The sequence below is a fragment of the Oryza glaberrima genome, chromosome 3 (assembly GCF_000147395.1).
Source record: "Oryza glaberrima chromosome 3, OglaRS2, whole genome shotgun sequence".
NCBI classification, from domain to species: Eukaryota; Viridiplantae; Streptophyta; class Magnoliopsida; order Poales; family Poaceae; genus Oryza; species Oryza glaberrima.
This window is the reverse complement of record NC_068328.1, coordinates 1,828,950-1,849,278: the sequence shown is the minus strand read 5'-3', so window position 1 is coordinate 1,849,278 and position 20,329 is coordinate 1,828,950. Positions and strand designations below refer to the sequence as shown.

The window sequence follows — 20,329 nt, the reverse complement described above, 5'->3', positions numbered from 1 at the left end:
CACTAGCAAAGATAAAATTATTATTATTACGCGACACTGGTCCCTATATACGCACGTTGGGCTTTTTACTTTGTTGTAATTTTTAATCTTACCAATATTTAGTATTACAAACGGCGGTACCATTTGCTATATTTTGGTGGGATTAAATTTTGATAGTGTCAGACTTCAGTTTAAAGTCTTATGTAGAGTTTTAACAGTGGAAGCTTTGGGATTTTCTAAAACTTCATAAGAAAACAATGATAAGAATTTGTTTAGTCTATTTTTCAACTAAATTTTACAATGCTAAAATTCATTAGAATTATAAATGAAAATAAAGTAAACTTTTTTAAATAATAGAAATGGATTGTATCTCTGATCTCTGCCTGTGAGCATACAACCAAAAAGTCTCAAAAATAAAAAGAAAAGAACTTAAGAAAATGTGTGATGGGTTAAACCTTCAACTTCTGACAATAAGATGGTATACTAAAATAATGTTTTTAAAATCATATATATTATATCATAAAATTAAATTCCATAAATCACGTACGCTAAAGCATAGTATAGCACTGATCACGGATCACATGGCCTGGTCTATCTTACGTGGCTCCACGCAAAGTCACAGCATGTGGACAAAAAGCGCTCCTGTCCCACGTGGCGACCAACCAGGCGGCTCTACTGAACCCGATCAGGATCAGGCCAGAGACCGTCGCGACAAAAGGCTACGTGGAAAAGCGACTCGCGTGTCTAGCGGCCACGGATCGTCCACGTCACGCGCACGCGAGAGTGAAACGGCCGGCTCCCGCCACAAGCGCGGCCAGGTGCTGAGGTAACTCGTGGCTCAGCGCGGCCGGTGCAGATGGCGCGGCGCCGTGGAACATGTCTCCTACCTCCCCGGCTTTGGATAGATATACTGGATAAGCATTGACCGTGGAGACACTGACACGGTGACACGCGTGTTACCGTCGAGAATTTTGGAGGCTATCTACGCTTGGCTGTGGTTCCGCGGGCCTCTGCCGTGGCCATGGCAGCTTACGTTGTTGTCGTGGAAAAGTGGCAGCATCTATCCAGTTAAAATGTTTTGTGTCATCCAAACGTTTATTTTAGTAAGATTTATTTTAGCTAGGTAGTGGTGAAAATATAAAGCATAATGAAAACAAAACTTCAAAATCATTTAAAAATTACCATATCTTAATATAAGAGATTTTGATATTTTATTTGCATTTAACCATTCATCTTATTAAAAAATTTAAAATTATTATTATTTTATTTGTGACTTACTTTATTATCAAAGTACTTTAAGCACAACTTTTTTTTATATATTTATATAATTTTTTAAAATACAATGAATGGTTAAATAGTGCAAGAAAAATATCAAAATCCTTTATATTAAGGGATATTAATTATATTAAGGGATCCTTTATATTAAGGGATATTAAGGGATGAAAACGGTAAAATTTTGCGGGCTGATAAGAGAGGTTCCTCGTGACTTTATTATGATCCATGGGCACTTGGTCAGATTAGCCCATTGGCAAGGTCCATAAGAGTTAGTAGGCCAAGACTAACGATCTCCGGTTGGTAGGCCGGTAGCCTTATTGGGCCAAATTACAGCAAGTAAACTTACATTTATTCGTTACAGCGTGGAACGACCTATGCACATCTTTGTTCCGGACCAAACTTCCTGACTACACGCATACACCGTCACGGCACGGACACACACAACTAACTACTGGATGTAGGACTGGCCGGTGATGTCGAGGTCGCGGTCGCCGGTGGACGGCGGCGGCGCGTGCTTGGGCCTGACGGCGGCCTCCTCCGGGCCGTCGGCGCTCTGCGTGGCGCTGGCGCGCGGCCGCGTCGGGTCCCTCCGCCCCTCATTGGCGTACATCCCGCCGCCGTACGCCTCCCGCGTCAGCGGCTTCATCTCGGAGATGTTGGGCGGCTGGTGCTCCCGCTGCAGCTGCGGCTGCTCGCCGGCGACGAGGTCGACGAGGTCCGGGTCGCTCGAAGGCACCTTGGGCTTCTCCTCCTTGTCCTCCATTGCCTTCTTCGTGTTCGGCACCAGCTTCTCCATCGATCGGTCCCTAGTACGCACTGACTACTGAGCTGAGTTGAGTGAGTGATGAACAACGGGTACGTAGCTGAAGCTATAGCGTCGTTCGCTCTTCGCGCGCCTGGTCTTGGTTAAATAGTTCTGGCGTTCGACGGACAATGGATTGGTACGAAGTGTCGCGAACGTTCGCGTGCAGGCTTGCGTGCGGGTAAATTATTTGCGGCGTTGCGCCGTGGGGGATCCACGTATTTGCGGGCCTTGCGGCGCTGGGCGGCGCGTGGAGCGCTTGGCGCGCGAGGCGGGGATAGGTCGGTGCCTCGTGGCGCGGACGTGCGACGCGCGGCGGGACGTGGCTGTTGCCGGCGGCTTTTTAGCCCGGCAACCCACATCCGCTCCCTGCGTGCGTGAACTCCCACGCCCACGGTCTCGCCACGCGCGGCTGGGCCGAACAAATTGCCGGAGAGCCATCGGCCTCGGCCACTACCCAATCCATCAAGCCCGGTGCCGCAACGACACCGAATCGCACACGCAAAAACGCTACTCCCATGCAAGTAGCCTGTTGCCTAAGCAATTCGGCGGAATGGCGCCTTGCGAGCTACTGTGTGTTTAGTTCCAAAGTTTTTTTTTCAAACTTTCAACTTTCCATCACATCAAACATTTCATACACACATAACTTTTCAGTCACATCGTCTTTAATTTTAACCAAATTCTAAACTTTGGACCAATCTAAATACAGGCCAGGAGTTGCAGCGAGTGCGGCGAGTCCGAATTTTCCCGGGTGTTGCACTGAAGTCTGGGAATCTGGGATCAGGCAAAGCATTAAAGCATGGTGGATGTTTCACTGAAACTGCTTAGTTGATGGCAAGTACGTACAGTACGTCTCTCTCTGAAGGAGGTTGCTGCTGTTCGGATTCCGTATGCTTCGCACAGGCCACTGGAGCTCCCTCTAGCCATTGCTATTACCGTTACTATTCCAGTGGTTATCATATGCTTGATTCCCTGCGTACGAACGAAACGAACCATGACGAAGCAGACGTAGAAGCAACATAGCTACGCGTCCAATACGACTTTATTTCGTACGGCTAGTAGGCCCACACGTCAAATAGCAAATCACATAGTAGGAGTATTAGTATATGCTGCTTAACAATGGCACTTTGCAGATGGGCCGAATCTGCTGCAAGTTGTTTAACAGAACTTTTATAATGTGACTGTAACTACTTTAACCTTTTCTCTTAGATAACTTGCTTTAACTTGTCTGCCCATGAGGCTATTGAAAATTTCCGCAAACCTAGCTCTCCCTCCGTCCAAAATATAAATAATTTTAAATAAATAAGATATATTTTAATACTACGAATCTAAATAAAAGTATCATAATATATTATATCCACGTTTAAAAACTCTTATATTTTAAAATGGAACAAGCACCGGCTATAGCGAACTGCTCAGCCAATTGATCAGGGAGATGAGGTGTGTGGTCTCCTCGGTGGACGACTCGACTTGAATGGTCGCCTCGCCTCTGCGTTGACGAGAAGTCTATAGCTACTGTCTCTGTTCCCCATTTCAGAGGGTGGACAACCGGACATGCAGAGGAAAATCAAGCAAATCTCTTGTACACTAACGGCCGGCCTACTGACTTTCACGCGGAGTAGTCCACCACCAAGGTCTCTGCTACTCTTGTGGTTAGTGTTGAGTGCTTACAAAATACAGTAGTCTAACAAAGAGCACTGAAACTGACATGACTTAATTTCTGCTGGACATGGACATGGACATGGACATGGAGTAGTACCGAACAATTGACAGCGTACCATGCCGTTAATTAGTTGGAATTGTATAATCCTCTAACAATTCCCCTATTCCAAAGGAGGTCCTGAAATGTGTGAATGCATGAAAGGATATCTTCATGGTCATGGATTTGGAATTCAAGTTATTGTTTTTTTATGTGATGGATGAGTAGTTAGAGCCTAGAGGCTTGGAATTCATACTTTGTTCGTTTGTTTGTTTGTACCGGCACGGTACATTTGAACCGGTCAAGGAAAGAACGAGAAAGAGTGGTACGGTACTTGACTGTCTGTCAGTGTAATGCAACCTTCAAATTCACTACTAGTTTCAACAGGAAAAGAAAAGGCCGCGTGATGCCTAACTAAGCACGTTATTTTTCTTAGCCAAACCACAGAAAATGCATCAACGTACTTCGTTATGACAGGCAGCCTATCGTTTCGCTTATTTTATGCTTATAAACCAAACTTTAAATTTAAAATTTAGTTCTAAGAGAAATTTTAAATCATTGAGAAAGTATCTTAAGATATCTAAATTCTATATTAATTTTTATACCTTCAGGTAATTATTATCAACGTGAATCAAATTTTACATATTTTACCCTAATTTTAAAGTTGATTTTGTGGATTTTTTATCGATTACTTTTCAATCACTACGAATACATATATAAAAGTTTTACTATAAATGATTTTATTTAGTTAGTAATAAACAGTTTAGATATGCATATGTATAAGTGGTCCTGTGGTTGGCACTACTGAACTGTACTAACAAGCTAAGGAAAGTCTATTTATCTCTTGAAAGGATGTTCTCTCCTTTTTCATATCGCTTAAAATATCACTAAAAATTTTAAAAATAGTAAGATAGATCAATATGTAATATGTCACTAAACAAACATGTAGGATTAAATTTAACTTAATACAAGTAGAAAAATTAAATAAATTTAACTATTAATAGAACGTACAATTCATAGTCAAAATTATTATTTTCGTTTCTAATTATATAAATCAAATTTGAATTTGCATGTTTGTGGAATGAACATCACATATTGATTTATCGTATCAAAAGATTTTAATTTTTTTGAAGAATTTTTAAATGACGTTAAAAAAGGGAATATGTCCTCAGGAAAAAAAAATCCGTCTCCCGTTGATTATACTCTAGAAACTACGTCTAATACTACGCATGCTTTCATATTCTCTTTACATTAGTGATTATATTTTTTTTTGTGAGAGCTATATATGGAACCAATCAGCATGCAGTCTTCTGTTTATATCTGTTCAGGACATTCACACAGGCATGCATTAGACACATTTTTCCTTACCAAGTTAAGCACAAGAGCTACTAGAATCATATTCTCATATGCATGACTTCCCAGGCATTTGCCTAACTTACATGTTGTTTATACACCTTAAACCTTCATGCGCTTTGCCTGATATAACTTTAGGAAGTAGCTAGGCAAACTCCGATCGCCTTATCCCGTCTGAATTCTTGCTGAAATTCAGGAACTCTGACCGTTTTGTGAGGAAATTATTTCATCCTTTCTGTCCTGTCAGTTGTGATCGGTGTTTGTACACATAACTAGTAGGAACCGAGTTTTGTTCAAATATTTTTGTCACGACCCACCCAATGCGTGTAATGTCGCTGTCAAACAGTGAGAAACTATATAAGCTCTTTTGCTCCCATCGGATGACCTAAACAGCCAAAGAAAAAGTCAAAATTTAAATTTTCAAACTTAATTTTGAGATTGATTTTGAGATATTTTCAACGTAGTTTCTTTTACAGCATTGGCTTTTAAGTCACCAAGAACACATATATAAAACTTTTACCTATAAATTTATTTTTATTCTCTAATAAGCTGTTTTGCCTTGTCAAGAAAAAAAAAAGACAAACGATAGGGGCCTTTGGTTGGTCCACTAGGAATTCGTTAGGTTCGTCACACTAGTCCTTTTCATGATGAATATGCATGCAGTCTTTGTTCAAAGTCGGTCAAGATGACCAAAACGCGACAGGCAGCCACACACCTATAGTTTGCTAGCTAAGGTCGAAAAGGCTGAAAAATTTCATGTCTACTAGTCGCTGCCTCACTGGAGTTCTCAAACGAGCTTGATGGCTGACCTCCAAAACCTAGGGCTTGTTTAGCCTTTGTCTAGTTCATATTAAAATTGAAAGTTTGATTTAAATTGGAACGATGTGACGGAAAAGACGGAAGTTTTGATGTGATGGAAAAGTTGGAAGTTTGAAGAAAAACTTCAGAACTAAACGCGGCGTTAGTTGGAAAAAAAATTTTTGCCCTTACATGTCACATCGGATATACAGACACACATTTGAAGTATTAAACATAGTCTAATAACAAAATAAATTATAGATTCCGCCAGAAAATTGCGGGACAAATTTATTAAGCCTAATTAATCCGTCATTAGCAAATGTTTACTATAGCACCACATTGTCAAATCATGGCACAATAAGGCTTAAAAGATTCGTCTCGCAATTTCCTGGCGAACTGTGTAATTGGTTTTTTTTCGTCTACGTTTAATACTCTATGCATGTGTCCAAACATTCGATGTGACAGCATGAAAAATTTTGTTTGGAAATTAAACAGGCCCCTAATCACCGGCTAAGAGCCCCATTGGTGCCCTAATAAGTCATAGCCAAAGCCAAACTTTTAATTTTCAAACTTAATTTTAAAGTTGATGTTAAGACATTTTCAACGTAGTTTCTTTTTCAGCATTAACTCTGAAGACGCTAACATACATATAAAAATTTTACCTATAAATTAATTTTTATCTCTAAGAAGCCGTTTTGCTTTATTAGAGAATATGAACAACCTATGAGAACCTGCTAACGATCATTGGTCCGGGATTTCCAATCCTTTGCTGATTGAAGATCTGATTGTTGCAATCCTCTCAAATGGACCAAACGCAAGGGTGACATGGTGTCGAAGCCACGACACTGTGGCTTGTGACTCTTCTTTCTGTTATCGCACCTTTCATGGTACAGTAATTCTAGTCTCTTACCTGAAATTGAAGTAATTTTTCGTTCTGACTTAACTCCAGTCTCCCGTAAGAAAGTGAAAGGGAAGGTAAAAGCAGGGATAAAATGGAAACCTCATTACCTGTTTTGCTTTCCAGATAGATGTTGGGAGACCATCAAGTCCTCGGTAAAACGTGGAACTGACCAACAGTTTCTGTTCTGCCTGTTCATCATTAAATTGCTTAGTTCAAATTCACATTGGGGATGCCTGATCAACAGATAATCTCTCCAGTCGTTTTTCTGCCCATTGAAAAGAAAAGTATTCTAGATGTCACATACCACATGTTTAAAAGGTAGGACTGCCGTGATGCTACCTTAAAAAAGAGGCAATTAATTAGACCACAAGTACTACTATGCACGCATGAAAATGGTAATCTGATGGTAATTACACTTGTCCTACTTCTATATTGATCTGCAATGCTCCATGATCCTTTGTAAGTGTATCGAAGATCCTCGGCAACTTTAAGTCCAAAAACATGTTTAAAATCTTTAACAATAAGCTGTTTTTCTTAACAGATTAGTCAGACGAAGATCATGCTGCGCCAACCCTTCAGCAAACAAAAGTGTGCAAGTAAAATGAGATGTGGCCGCCTTTCCCGGAATAATACAGCAAGATTAACCAGACGTTACTCTCTCTTCTTCCTTTTCTTAAGAAGGAATAAATTAGGGTTTCATATTACTATCATTCAACTTTATAACTATAGGTTAGCGCGGTATCTCGAAGAGAAACAGAAAAGAATGTAGTACATGACAATGACATCTTTAATTTTGGAATTGGTCGCAATCTCTATCCGACAAGCTTATACCAAGTCCAATATTCCATTGATGTGGACATCGTATATGATCTAGTCCGGTCACAGTTTCGAGAGGCTCAACAATATATAATCGCCTAATTAATAAGACCATGCAGTGTTACATATTGGTTTAGTTAACATGGTATCATTTAATTATATGATCCGATGACAAGGCTGAAGTTTATTGTGGAATTACAGCAGAAAGTCTAATTAAGTATGTAGATATCCAGCTTGTTGAAATTTTGCATGGTAGATCCTTTATGAGTTTTCTAAAAAAAATCCCCACTGATACAAACACAATACAATTATGCAACGTTCACACACCATTGATTACATGTAGACTATTTATCTACGTGGACAAAATCTCTTATATTTAATATGGAGGTAGTAGTAATTAATGACAAGTTATGCAAAAAAAAAATCACAAATTAAATTACTCATTTAGACGATATCATGGCTAATTACCTCCACCTGTTGAGAAAGTTACATTCTCGGACGACATGAACTTCGTAAGGAACACTTAATTTCTTATGCGAATCACGAAAATTCTAAACGATCTTAATCAAGTAGTAAAACATGAAGACCAATAAATAAACCGAGAGAATGCCTGCAGAAATGATTGCACTTCAATTATTGAGTAAAACAGATTATTTGTCAAAAAAAATTATGTAAAACAGATATCGTTTTCAAATTTAAAACTGTGGAATAACTCTCACCCCAGCAGCCAAATTGGAGAGTTACTCATAAATATTCGGCACAGCAAAAGGGAATGAACAGGCCATAATGCCATATGTTTCAGGTGAGTGAAAAATGAGTCAATTTGTGTGACCTGACAAGTCTCCTAATGCACACTCACAAATAAGCAAAACCCTCCAAATTAAATACAGTTAAATAAATTTTACTGTTAAGCCGCCCAGATTATTTTTTACTACTACTGAAGCCAAGCACTGGAGACTGCACTGGTCGTTGTCACCAGTGCTAAGAAATTGCGACCGGTTTTCTCCATGAAACCGCGTTAAAGTATTCAAGCAATGCAATGCCTTTCTTTTCTATATAAGCTCGTTGCCTCCACATCCACAACCATCTCCACCTCACCTCGTCCATCGTCTCCAGTAAAAATCAAGATCGGCAAGCCAAGTGCAGAGGCAACCACCACCACCACCTGGAGCAGAGCGAGCGAGCGAGCGAGCAGAGCACACTGTCATCAATGGCGGCGGCAGTGGCTGTGGCTGGGCCGTCCATGGAGGTGGAGCAGGACCTCCCGGGCTTCCGTTTCCACCCCACGGAGGAGGAGCTCCTCGACTTCTACCTCTCCCGCGTCGTCCTAGGCAAGAAGCTCCACTTCAACATCATCGGCACCCTCAACATCTACCGCCATGATCCCTGGGACCTCCCAGGTAAACACCAACACACAGTGAGAGTTCAGCAAGAACGGAGACAGTGTTTGAGCTGGATGATCTGATGATGATGATGTGTGTGTTTCTTGTAAAAATGTGCAGGCATGGCGAAGATCGGGGAGAGGGAGTGGTACTTCTTCGTGCCGCGGGACAGGAAGGCCGGGAACGGCGGGCGGCCGAACCGGACGACGGAGCGCGGGTTCTGGAAGGCGACGGGGTCGGACAGGGCGATCCGGAGCTCCGGCGACCCGAAGCGGGTGATCGGGCTCAAGAAGACGCTCGTCTTCTACCAGGGTCGCGCCCCGCGCGGCACCAAGACGGACTGGGTCATGAACGAGTACCGCCTCCCCGACTACGGCGCCGCCCGCGCCGCCGCGCCGCCTCCCAAGGTTAAACTAATGCTCTCTTAGCAATTAACAAGAACAATCAGTTGCAGAGTTAATTATTAGAACGAATCCTTTAAGTGATCGCAAAATATTAGTACTACTGAATTCTTAAAATGGTCACAAAAAAAATGATCGGAATGAAGTGAGAATGATCATGTCATTTATTTCTTTTTTGAACGAACAATGATCATGTCATATGTAGTACTAGTATTAGAGTATTAGTACATTGGCAGTGAATGCTCTCATTAATTTGGTTGTTTTTGGTGTGAAAATGGGGTGCAATGTAGTCGTTGTCCCAGTAGACTTGCAGTATCAATGATGTAGATATTCCACGAAACCGCACCAAGCATTAAGAATTAAGAATTGACACGGTTGACTTGGGAGTTGACTGCCTTGATTTTTACCATTGTACATGTAAATTTACTCCAGAGAACAAATACTCCACTAGTAGTACAATTTTAACTTGGATTTTTCTCACACTGTGTTTGGCTGCAGGAGGACATGGTGCTCTGCAAGATATACCGGAAGGCGACGCCACTGAAGGAGCTGGAGCAGAGAGCCTCGGCAATGGAAGAGATGCAGAGAGGATCAAGTCACGGAGACTACACGGCGACGAGAGCATCCCTCGTCCACGACGCCTCCGCCTCCACCGGCGACGACTACTTCTCGTCGGACGACGTCCACGACAGCGGCTTCCTGATCCAGTCCTCATCCTCGTCGGCGGCGCCGTCCGGCAGCAGCAGCAAGAACGGCGGCGCTGGCGCACCAAGGGAAGCCAAGAAGGAAGAAGCAGACGTCACGGTCACGGTGGCGTCGGCGACGAGCCTACAGCTCCCGGCGGTGAGCCAGCTGCCGAGCCTGCAGCTTCCGGCGATGGACTGGCTGCAGGACCCGTTCCTGACGCAGCTGCGCAGCCCGTGGCAGGACCAGCACTGCCTGTCTCCCTACGCCCATCTGCTCTACTACTAAGCAAGGGGCAGAGAATTACATTGTGCATCGAAGCAAGAGGAGTCGATCGCGATCTCCAGATGCATGTGCAAGAGCAAGAGATCAAATCACCCGTCGACGAAGAACAAGTAGCGTAGAATGGCTAGCTGTGGATTCGATTGTACATATAGTAGTAGCACCGAGATATCAATCAATCTTTTGGTCTTCTCTCAAGATAATATGATGCTTTCTGACTTGACAATGCTAGAATCTCTTATAAGATTCAAGAACTTTATATTCATGTTTGCGCCGCCAATTTTTTGTGCACCGATTATAACAGATCGAAACAACAGATCCTAGGAACCCAGCAATACAAGAAAGATGTATGGGCCAAATTTTGTGCGCGGAGAAGCCCGCTAAACAAACTGGTGGCTGATTCGGACCACAGCCCGCAGGGGACACTACTCACCCAATGGGCCAAAATTTCTGCGCAAACAATATTCGCTTTTGACAACCTTCGGAGCGCTGTACGAGTTTGAGTTTGTCAAAGACACTTGCAAGTAAAATATGTTTGATGTAGCACTAGCAGAAGACTGATCGATATGCTCCCCCGATCCAGTCTTCGCGACTCTCGCCTCCTGTTTCGGTGGTTGGGGGAGATAGATCCAGTTAGGTGCGCGGCGCCAAGCGGCAACTTTGGCGTTGGGCTTGTACGTACGGCGAGTGCAGCGCGCGGCAGAGACAGCGCTAGCTCATGATCGCTTATCGCCGTGGGAGCTGAGATGCGAAAGCAATTGAAGAAAATTAACACAGATACCGGTCACACGATCAGTTTAACTAGGGGCATAGTTCCACCAGTAATAATATTATTTCACAATAACATGTGAGATAAGCGACCATGTGTCGTATACTCATATCTGTTACATGATATCCGCGAACGCTCTCTGCTAGCTTTATTCGTACTAGGATCACGTACATATACGTATGTACGCGAAGGCTAAGCTAGCCATTAGCAAGCAACCAGCAGCTGTACTAGCACTAGGAGAATCCGCTTAGACGACGTACTCCCAGTCGATCGTCTCCAGTGCTTAACCTCCTCCGTAGGGCTTCTGGTCCCTGCAGGCTATGTTATCTCCGTATCCTACGCGGAACATGTCGCAGTACCTCTTGTAGTAGCCGACCCTGTCCTTGGCGTTGTCGGTGGAGTAGCCCTTGCCGCACTCTTCACCGCCGTTGATGATGTTGGTGGCCATGCCGTAGCCGGGGAGCCTCCCGGAGCTACGGTCATCGCCGGACGGCGTCCACTGGTTGGTGATTACGTCGTGGCACGACGGCTTGGGTGACTGCGCCGTCATCCAGAACCAGATGGCCGTCCTGAACGCCACCACGGGGTCGCTTGACACCAGGTCGGGGTTGTTCACCAGGTCCAGACCCAACGCGTCCCCGGCTAGCTGGTAGTTGTACTTACTGCATAATACATACGAGGGCATGCATCATATCAGATTTATTTTGGTGGATCCATTGATTATTTGTAGATTAGTAGTAATAGATTTCATTGCATGAGACGATATGTGTTGCAATAACTTAGAACTGTTTGTGTGCGGTTTTTTTTTATGAACGTACTGAGTAAGCTGTATGGGTCCTCGGCCGTAGTAGGGCGGGTCCGACGGCGTGATCTCGTTCACCCGGCAGTATCCCCAAGCAAAGGGTCCATCAGGAGCAGTTGCCCATCCACCTTTTGTATGGAGTAATCCGTTTAATTTGCAAATAAAAACAGAAGAAATTAAGTGATCTGAACTGTGAAGGTTGTGACTAGCTTGTGAGTAGTGAGTACTACCTGTAGTTTCGTGGGAGGTCTGGCCAAAGAAAGCGGCGAGCTCGCGCCGGCGGGTTTCGTCGTTGCCGGTCGTGCCGAATCTAGGGAAATCTCCGGCGGCCTTGATGAACGCGTCGTAGGTGTAGAAGGCGCCCTGGCAACCTTGGTCCCCACGGTGGCTCAGCATCGACTCGAACATCGCCCGCGTGATGATCGACCCAACACCCGCCTGCTGCCCGCTGGCGCCGCCGGCGGCCGCGATCAGCAGCGTGGCGCCGGCGAGCGCGAGAAGCCTTCTCATGGCGCAAATCAACAACTTACAAATTCTGTACTGTCAATTGTGTTTCTCGATCGTGTGTGCAGACTGCAGACTGCAGAGCGCACGGCACGGCTTTATATACGACAGTATCGCGCGAGATTGTCGGCTCGATCACTCCGTCCGATTGAACTCAAACGATGTACATGCAACCGTACGAGCTAGATGAGCCCGTCAAGGACGGCACATTCAGTGCAACAGTGACCGCGAGCATTTGGACCATAGCATGGCGTATGCACGCGGCAGCTTGGGCCGTGTTTAGTTCACCCTTAAGTACCCTAAATTTTTAACTTTCCATCATATCATATCACATCAAAAACTTTTCTACACATATAAATTTTTAACTTTTTTTTTTAAACTTGCAACTTTCCTCTAACTTACAACTTTTTTCAGGAACTAAACACAGCCTTAGACTAAACACAGCCTTGGACCGGGACACTGCCAATGCCGAAGACCAAAGCAGTGAGAAGACTGAAGACTTGAGGTCGTCGAGACTGTCATGACGATACAGCCCCGAACCAGCTGCAACCTGGCTGGCCAATTTGCTTTGCCGCGTGCGTGCACACCCTTTGGAAGGCTCGGAATCGTGCAACTAACATTCCGGAATGAAAGTTTATACGGCTTTCACAGCTTATACACTACATCAAAGAAGACCTCAGTCTTTGGAAGCACCGTGTCGCAAACAACAGTCGCGATCTTATCCATCAATGGATGAACAAGCTGAGTTAATTTTAGGGCTGTTTCCCAGCCCCTTTGTCTTTTTTTCTTCTTTTCTATCTTTCTACCTTTTCCTTCTGTTGCTCTGTTTGTTTCTCTGCCCTTAATTTTTTACCCCTCTACTGTTCTCCCTGTGTTCTCCTACTTTTGTTTTTTTAATCTTTGATTCACCATTAGTAAAATGGTTATAAGGTAAAGCCTTTATACCTTTTTAAGTAAAAAAAAGGATTTGAGGTCGCCTCTCCTGTATTTAATCTGGGGTTACAAAAGTTTGTATAACCGAGCATAAATTATTGAAGAAATGTACTACCATGAGGGCATCCACAATGTGGCCAAAAAGCAGTCCTTATAACTCTATATGGGTACCTTTACCATTGTAGGAGGTGGCATTAGGAAGAGCCATATGATAAGCTACCAATAGCTATAAAGACCACCCATATAGATTAAAATATACTATCTCTCTTTTTGCTTCTTTCATGAGAGAACTATAGCATTTGGAAGTAATTTTTTTAGAGTGTGGGTCTCATCTTAATGTCAATTGCTATCTATATACATTGTGGAAATAGAAATAACAAAAGACCACTTATATGGGTCCCACCTATATGGACTACTTGGTCCATATACATTAGTGATGCCCTGATAGTCAAAACAGCTATAGTAGCGGTGCCTGAAAGTAAGACTTAAACCGATAATCAGGATGTGCGTGCACGCATGGACGGATCTAGAAATAGCTTGGTACACGTATAAAAGTTTCTCATATTTTTCTAAAAAAAATATTAATAAGTGGTTCGTATAATCGTAAATATAAACGAAACAAATGAGACCGGTGATCACCATCCATTCTGTCTACTAATGGCGACACGAGGTGCCCGTCTCTTCCATGTGTCTGGAAGGTTAATCGTGGTGGAACATGGAAACAGATCGAGCTCGCGCCTGCCGCATGTCAGATATATAGTACTAAGCCTGCGTTTTCCACGGAAAAATTAGAAGTTTGAAGAAATTGAAACAATATGATAAAAAAGTTAGAAGTTTATGTGTACAGGAAAGTTTGATGTGACGGAAAAGTTGAAAGTTTGAAGAAAAAAAATTGAAATCTAACCAAGGCATAAGGGTAGGGGTTATTTTGCAGTTCTTCCTTTTGAAGAACTCCCTCCTTTTTAAGATTTCGCTGGGCTACCTTCTTTTCCAGATAAGAGTACATAATTCTTTCTTGGTCTGGTTTAGTTCCCAACTTTTTCTTCAAACTTTTAACTTTTTCATCACATCAAAACTTTTCTATACACACAAACTTCCAACTTTTCTGTCACATCTCGTTCCAATTTCAATAAAACTTCTAATTTTGGCGTAAACTAAACACACCCCTCGTGGTGATGCTTAGTATGTCCTTGCCGGCTCGCCTCCTCAGCACATGCAATGGATTGTTGGTTAAATAGCTTCAGCTACAAGATCAACTGTGCACCTTATTCACAACAACCGAACTCTAGTGTTAACCACCACAAATTCCCTTGCATGGTGCCTGTTTCTCTCTTTTTTTTCAATTAATGTTACATATACATGTGCCCCCCAAAAAATGCATAATAGAAATGGCAAACCAAATAGTTACAATCACAGGATCTACAACATCTGGTCCGAAAGAGAAAAAAAAAAAAGGATTCTGCAGCACCTTCCCCCCCATTACACCCAACTCTTTAACCTGGAATGTATCACAATTTTCTGAAGGAAGAGCAGCACGTCTCAACATAAACCTTTGAGCCGCAAAGGAGACTGAGCAGACGCATCTTTAGACCAGAGACGCTCTTGTCTCTTCTCTTCTAGCTGCGAAGCTTCATTCAACATGTCCATAGCATCACTCTGCATATTTAACTTTGAGAGCGCAACAGCTTGCATATAGAATGCGGTTGGCCAATCAGGGTATACGCACTGCGCTTGCATTGCATCCCGGAGGGCAGCATCAGGTTGGTCAGACATGAGGTGGCATAAGCTCCGTCTAGCGTATACCGTTGGTGATACCATTGTTCCCACATCAACAAACTGCAACCCAAAGAGGAGGTAAAGGAGTGAGATAACTTCAATCTAACGATTTTTTTGTAACACCAGAAGGTTCCTGATATTTGACGTTCCAACCTGTGTGTAACACTCTATGGCTGTCTTAAAATCTTTATCACGAAACGCAAAGTCTCCACGTTTCCTAGCATCTAACATATCCCTCATCTGCTGAGTCCATTCCTGGAACGATAGCTGCAACAGGGAGATTGATGAAGAGATAGATTTCTTAGACAACGATCTGCCATATGACAGAAATCAAAGTGCTCCAATATTTACCTCATTAGTCCCTTCATCATCTCTGTAATGTGTGGCAACTAGAATCTGATGGATTGCTGTCATGTCCATCCTAGAACAGGCTTCACCCATGGGGGATAGAGGGTGTTGTGGTTGTGGAGCTGGAGCAGGAGCAGGAGCAGGAGGTGCTTCTTCTTCATGCTTTGGAATGCCAAGCATCTCATAGGAAGGCACCTGTTTGTATTTTAAAATAAAATTAGGTCAGTCAAAATATGGCAGCCATAAATTAGTAAAGAAGGCTTAAACCATCAAAGACAGAAAAAAGATTTAGAAAAGTAAGGATAAAAACACAATGGTTACCTCTAGTTTTGTTTGCAAAGGATCAAGTATGGAGACCAGCTTTCCTGTATTGGGACGGTCCCTAGGTTCATACTGTAAACACTGAGAAGCAAGATCTACCAAAGCAGTTGCCTCTTCTGTTGAGTATTTTCCTTCCAAATGTGAGTCCAAGAGCACTTGAATGTTTTTGCCTCTTATCATATCGAGAGCCTGAGTGAAACAAAGCTAATTGTCAATAAGAAAGCACATGTTTTAATTGTTTTAAGCATTGTTACCACTTACGATGTGATTATGCTACCAAGTTACATTTAGAAGTAAAATAATATTTGGAGCAGCTAAGAGTGTTAGTCATACTATGAATTCAAGCAGCAGTCAACCTCTTAATGTTCATGTCTATATAAGTAAAACTCTGTTCTACTGTAGTTGCACAGGAGTGTTGCATCAGCACGATGCAAAAGAAATATATATGCAGAAGCAGAATAGCATTGTATGCCACCTGGCCAAGGTATTTTCAGTACGGATTTCGGACTTCTTATGCTGCATTGGAGCTAGGATAAAGAGGAACAAGAAAAGGCATACTTTACTAGCAAAATAAACTTACATGGGAAGGAGGTATGCGCTTTCCACTTAGAAGGTCGAGGAGAACAGTACCAAAGCTGAATATGACACTTTCTGGAGTAACTCTACCTGAAAAAGGAGAATATACCATGAAGAAATGTAAAAAAAAAAATTACCTTACATTTAGAATGGTTTCCTCTTATATTTGTTATCCTAAGGCTGCCTTTGTGTTAGTCACCCATATGTTTTAGCTGGCTAACTATGAGCTTGACATTTCTTCGCAATCACCTTAAAAAGCACATATCAATGCTTACAAAAGCACTCAGTAGGCAAACAAGATGAATTATTTATTTATCTGGCAGGGAAAAAGAACATGATTATTATGCCTTATTTTGATTATAGGTCCAGTTTGTGCATATGATGTGTCATGCCATTAGAGTGGAAGGTACAGTTCTGTCATCAATGGACGATGGTTAACATCTATAATATTCCTATGAATGCCCAGAGTAGGCAATTCAAATAAAAAATTTAGGCATAAAGCAAGAATTACATGCATACAGAAAAAAAAAAGAGCAATGTGTATTTATCCATTTAATAAAGAGAAAATCTAAGAAATGTCATTGACAAACATCCAAATCCAATAAATGCCATTGACGAGTGCAAGTTCCATAAAATACCATCGTACAAGCGATTTTGTCCGAGAAATGCCATTGCCGTTAGGGTTCTATCCATCCTGTGTCGTTAAATACACTGTTCATCATATAGCACCTAAAGGAGGGATGCTAACGGAACCCTAACGGCGATGGCATTTCTAGGACAAAGTTGCTTGTACGATATTATTTCATGGAACTCGTACTTGTTGATAACATTTCTTGGAATTGGGCGCTTGTCAATATCATTTCTTGGATTTTCTCTTTAATAAATAGCAGTTCATATCTCAGAGGAAAAAAATAGTTTTTAGTCTCATGGTAAAAGGCATATGTACCATTTCTCAAATACTCTGGAGGTGTATATGCAAGGTTTGTGCTATAACTTTTGCCATCCCTGCTGTTTTTCATCAGGCCAAAGCATGAAAGACGAGGATCACCATTCTGCAAATATAAATACATTAACGATTTAGATAAACGGATAACATCTGGATAACCATGTGAAGGAGAGGTTCATGTGAACAATATCATGGGAAAGCGATTTATTCTTTGATGAGATTCCTAATCATTTCTCCAATCAGCACAATTGGTAAAGAGTTGACATTTTCATTTCTGCCATGTGCTTTCTTCCAGGTACTAGAGATGCCAACAATTTCCACTTCCAATATAAGCATGCAAATCAACAAACAGAGGAAGCATCCAGGATAAGAGCACAAACTAAATTAAATCAGTGCCATTCCGTAGATTGCACACTACTTCTTGCAGGGAGGTATTTGTAGAGATAAATATACTATCCTCACTTCCTCTACCACATGAGACAATCCTACAGAATAAAACATACAAACACCACAAAAGAATTGGTTGCTTACCTCATCAAAAAGGACCCTATATGCATTTAAGTCATGATATAAAGGCCGTTCATTGCTACTGCAGTAGTCAAGTGCTTCAGCAATGTGGTGTGCAACTCTTAAACGCATAGCCCATTCGATAGTCTGGTTTTCCCCTGCAAATGTGTAAAAAAAAATAATCATGATAAATGAACTGCAAATTTAATAACACACAGCTAGTTTGCGCAAATTCAAACTTGCATGAATGGTGAATGCAATTAAGATCACAAAAAGAAGTAATACAGTGCATTATTGTTGAGGTTTTACAGAATTCAGTACTTGCGACAACTATTACCAATACAGTCCACAGCTCACCCTTCACCACTGCCAGTGTACCCTATTGTCAGGTTGTTCATCAAACATGAAGACAACATATAAAGAAGCCTAAGTTCTCAAGTGAACTACAATCTCCCGTAACCTTAAATGCATAAAAAAGTTACCAACTGCATTGGTCACTGTAATAACAAGACATTTCCACATTGGAGACCTGAATCAGTTTAAGGCATCCATTTGTGTACACATATAGCTGCTGACAGACTCATAACAACACCAACATTCCATCGAGTGTGTTAAGGAAGCTTGTGTCATAATCAGTTCGACTGACTCAAGATCATTGCCAACAATAACCGAATAAGAACAAGATATGACAAAGGGCAGTCCCAATCATTCGTTCGGTACACCAAATGCAGGAAGCCGGTAGGAGCCAGCAGTTGCTCAAAGCAGACCAATATGTCCTCTTTTGCCAACTTCCACACTAATCAGGAACTACGAGGCAGAAAAATCCAATCTTTTTGCGACCAGTGTTTATCGGATATGGAAAAAAAAAAGTCTCCTGGTGATCAGAAATTCAGAAAGGAACTTATCAAAAGAAAGATATTCCAATAACTCACAATGGAAGAGGTGCTTGGCTAGGGTGTCGTTGGGCATGAACTCGGCGACGAGAAGCCGCTCGTCCCCATCGCAGCAGTAGCCGATGAGGTTCGCCAAGCGGCGGTGGCGCAGCTTCCCCACCCCCTTGGCCTCCTCCTGCGAACCAAAGCAAATAACCTTAATCTATCGGACTGATGACAGCAAAGACGAATTCTCCAGGCACAACAAGCTCCTCCCGAATCGGGGCGTACCTCGAACTGCTTGGGATCGGGCCACGCCATCTTGGGGAACTTCTTGACGGCGATCGCGCGGCGGGTGCGCTGGAGGCGGCCCCTGTACACGAAATTCGGGGCCTTCTCGCCGCTCTCGGACACGATGTTCTCCGCGGCGAACCCGCCCGTGGCGGCGCGGAGCTCCGCCAGCGAGAACTCCGCGAACGCCGGGACCTCCCCTCTCCCCACGCCCTGCGCCGCCGCCGACCCCGGCGCCTGGTGCTGGTTCAGGGAGAAGGACGGGCGCTGCGGCGGCACCGCCATCCCCGGCGGCTTCTCCGGGTGGGTCCCGGCCTGCAGCGACGACCCGCAGCAACCCATCCCAGTCCCCCTCCTGGTCGTCGCCGACTACCTCGCGGGCTCGCTCGCTGCCCCCCCTGGTGCGGCGGTGGCCTGTAGGGCGAGCGAGCGAGCGCGAGGTCGAGTAGGAGTGGTTGCTTTCGACGCGGCGGCCTTTGTACAAACACCTGCTCGCTCGAATGGGGGGGTTCGGGTTTCGTCTCGGTTTTCGCTGCCGCGGTACGCCTACGGAGTACGCCGCTGTGTGTGCGTGCGTGCGCGTGTGCAGTGCAGGGTACGGCCTAAGGCTAGGCCGTGGGCACGGTGATATGTTGTTTGTCTCCTGTTCACATCTCGGCAAATCTAGCGAGGGGATAAGCAAAAATGGAGATGTCGTCATCATCGTTTTGGAACAAATTTTATTTCCTCCGCGGTCCGCACCACTACAACATAACACTACATTCACACTCACAAGTGGAAAATACTGCACATACGATGTTTTATTACGATCTTAGTACGATCCAACGCCGGACCATCTGCTTATATAGTTTAGCGTGGGACCGAAACTTGCAACCGTCAACAAACACTAGGAGAGAACATTTATCATAAAACAATAGTAAACATAATACCGTATGTGTAGCAGCTCTCCTCGCGAGTATACCCCTGACACACCAAACAAATGAAAACCAATGATACATATCTGATCTCACTAATTTTTCGTTGAAATCCTAAAGTTTTTTTCTTGCAATTATACAGTAGACATACGCGTAGCTACACCGACATATATAACGCTATATTCACACACCTACGAGTACGTTCCCAACACACACAGAAAAAAAAGGAAATACTACAATGATTACTCGGATGTCTATTTTTTGTTTGGTCGTATTAAATATCTTTGAAATCATTGTTTCTCTCACGTTGAAATTACACCATGACAACACTAACTATACATAGGTAAACTCCTCTAAAATGTTCCATATATTCAATTCAACGATAGAAACATTCATCC

General features: G+C 43.1%; 4 protein-coding genes across 4 annotated transcripts; 1 reads left to right on the top strand and 3 right to left on the bottom strand.

The window, feature by feature from the left end:
* Window positions 1–1,443: 1,443 nt before the first annotated feature.
* LOC127768627 (uncharacterized) lies at window positions 1,444–2,139 on the bottom strand. Its single transcript, XM_052294246.1, has one exon. It carries the CDS (start codon window positions 2,048–2,050, stop codon window positions 1,703–1,705), a length of 348 nt encoding a protein of 115 aa, XP_052150206.1. The 5' UTR covers window positions 2,051–2,139; the 3' UTR covers window positions 1,444–1,702.
* A 6,585-nt stretch (window positions 2,140–8,724) lies between these two features.
* On the top strand, window positions 8,725–10,515 carry LOC127768720 (NAC domain-containing protein 22). Its single transcript, XM_052294347.1, has 3 exons — window positions 8,725–9,023; window positions 9,126–9,412; window positions 9,905–10,515. The coding sequence occupies exons 1-3, from the start codon at window positions 8,834–8,836 to the stop codon at window positions 10,376–10,378; spliced, it is 951 nt and encodes a 316-aa protein (XP_052150307.1). The 5' UTR covers window positions 8,725–8,833; the 3' UTR covers window positions 10,379–10,515.
* A 667-nt stretch (window positions 10,516–11,182) lies between these two features.
* On the bottom strand, window positions 11,183–12,531 carry LOC127768721 (chitinase 11). Its single transcript, XM_052294348.1, has 3 exons — window positions 12,174–12,531; window positions 11,960–12,071; window positions 11,183–11,803 (listed from the first exon to the last, which is right to left on the bottom strand). The coding sequence occupies exons 1-3, from the start codon at window positions 12,451–12,453 to the stop codon at window positions 11,425–11,427; spliced, it is 771 nt and encodes a 256-aa protein (XP_052150308.1). The 5' UTR covers window positions 12,454–12,531; the 3' UTR covers window positions 11,183–11,424.
* Window positions 12,532–14,671: 2,140 nt separating this feature from the next.
* LOC127767699 (serine/threonine-protein kinase BSK1-2-like) lies at window positions 14,672–19,538 on the bottom strand. The gene is made up of 9 exons (XM_052293121.1): window positions 19,018–19,538; window positions 18,787–18,922; window positions 17,879–18,012; window positions 17,348–17,453; window positions 16,406–16,491; window positions 15,826–16,014; window positions 15,508–15,699; window positions 15,310–15,423; window positions 14,672–15,216 (listed from the first exon to the last, which is right to left on the bottom strand). Exons 1-9 carry the CDS (start codon window positions 19,357–19,359, stop codon window positions 14,920–14,922), a joined length of 1,596 nt encoding a protein of 531 aa, XP_052149081.1. The 5' UTR covers window positions 19,360–19,538; the 3' UTR covers window positions 14,672–14,919.
* Window positions 19,539–20,329: the final 791 nt, after the last annotated feature.

Coding starts and splice junctions, on each gene's coding strand:
- LOC127768627 (XM_052294246.1), bottom strand. CDS start 2,050: ATGGAGAAGCTGGTGCCGAACACGAAGAAGGCAATGGAGGACAAGGAG.
- LOC127768721 (XM_052294348.1), bottom strand. CDS start 12,453: ATGAGAAGGCTTCTCGCGCTCGCCGGCGCCACGCTGCTGATCGCGGCC. Junction 12,072..12,173: donor GACCTCCCACGAAACTACAG/GTAGTACTCACT, acceptor TCCATACAAAAG/GTGGATGGGCAACTGCTCCT. Junction 11,804..11,959: donor GGACCCATACAGCTTACTCA/GTACGTTCATAA, acceptor TGTATTATGCAG/TAAGTACAACTACCAGCTAG.
- LOC127767699 (XM_052293121.1), bottom strand. CDS start 19,359: ATGGGTTGCTGCGGGTCGTCGCTGCAGGCCGGGACCCACCCGGAGAAG. Junction 18,923..19,017: donor CCGATCCCAAGCAGTTCGAG/GTACGCCCCGAT, acceptor TTTGGTTCGCAG/GAGGAGGCCAAGGGGGTGGG. Junction 16,492..17,347: donor TCCAGAGTATTTGAGAAATG/GTACATATGCCT, acceptor CTCCTTTTTCAG/GTAGAGTTACTCCAGAAAGT.
- LOC127768720 (XM_052294347.1), top strand. CDS start 8,834: ATGGCGGCGGCAGTGGCTGTGGCTGGGCCGTCCATGGAGGTGGAGCAG. Junction 9,024..9,125: donor TGATCCCTGGGACCTCCCAG/GTAAACACCAAC, acceptor AAAAATGTGCAG/GCATGGCGAAGATCGGGGAG. Junction 9,413..9,904: donor CCGCCGCGCCGCCTCCCAAG/GTTAAACTAATG, acceptor GTTTGGCTGCAG/GAGGACATGGTGCTCTGCAA.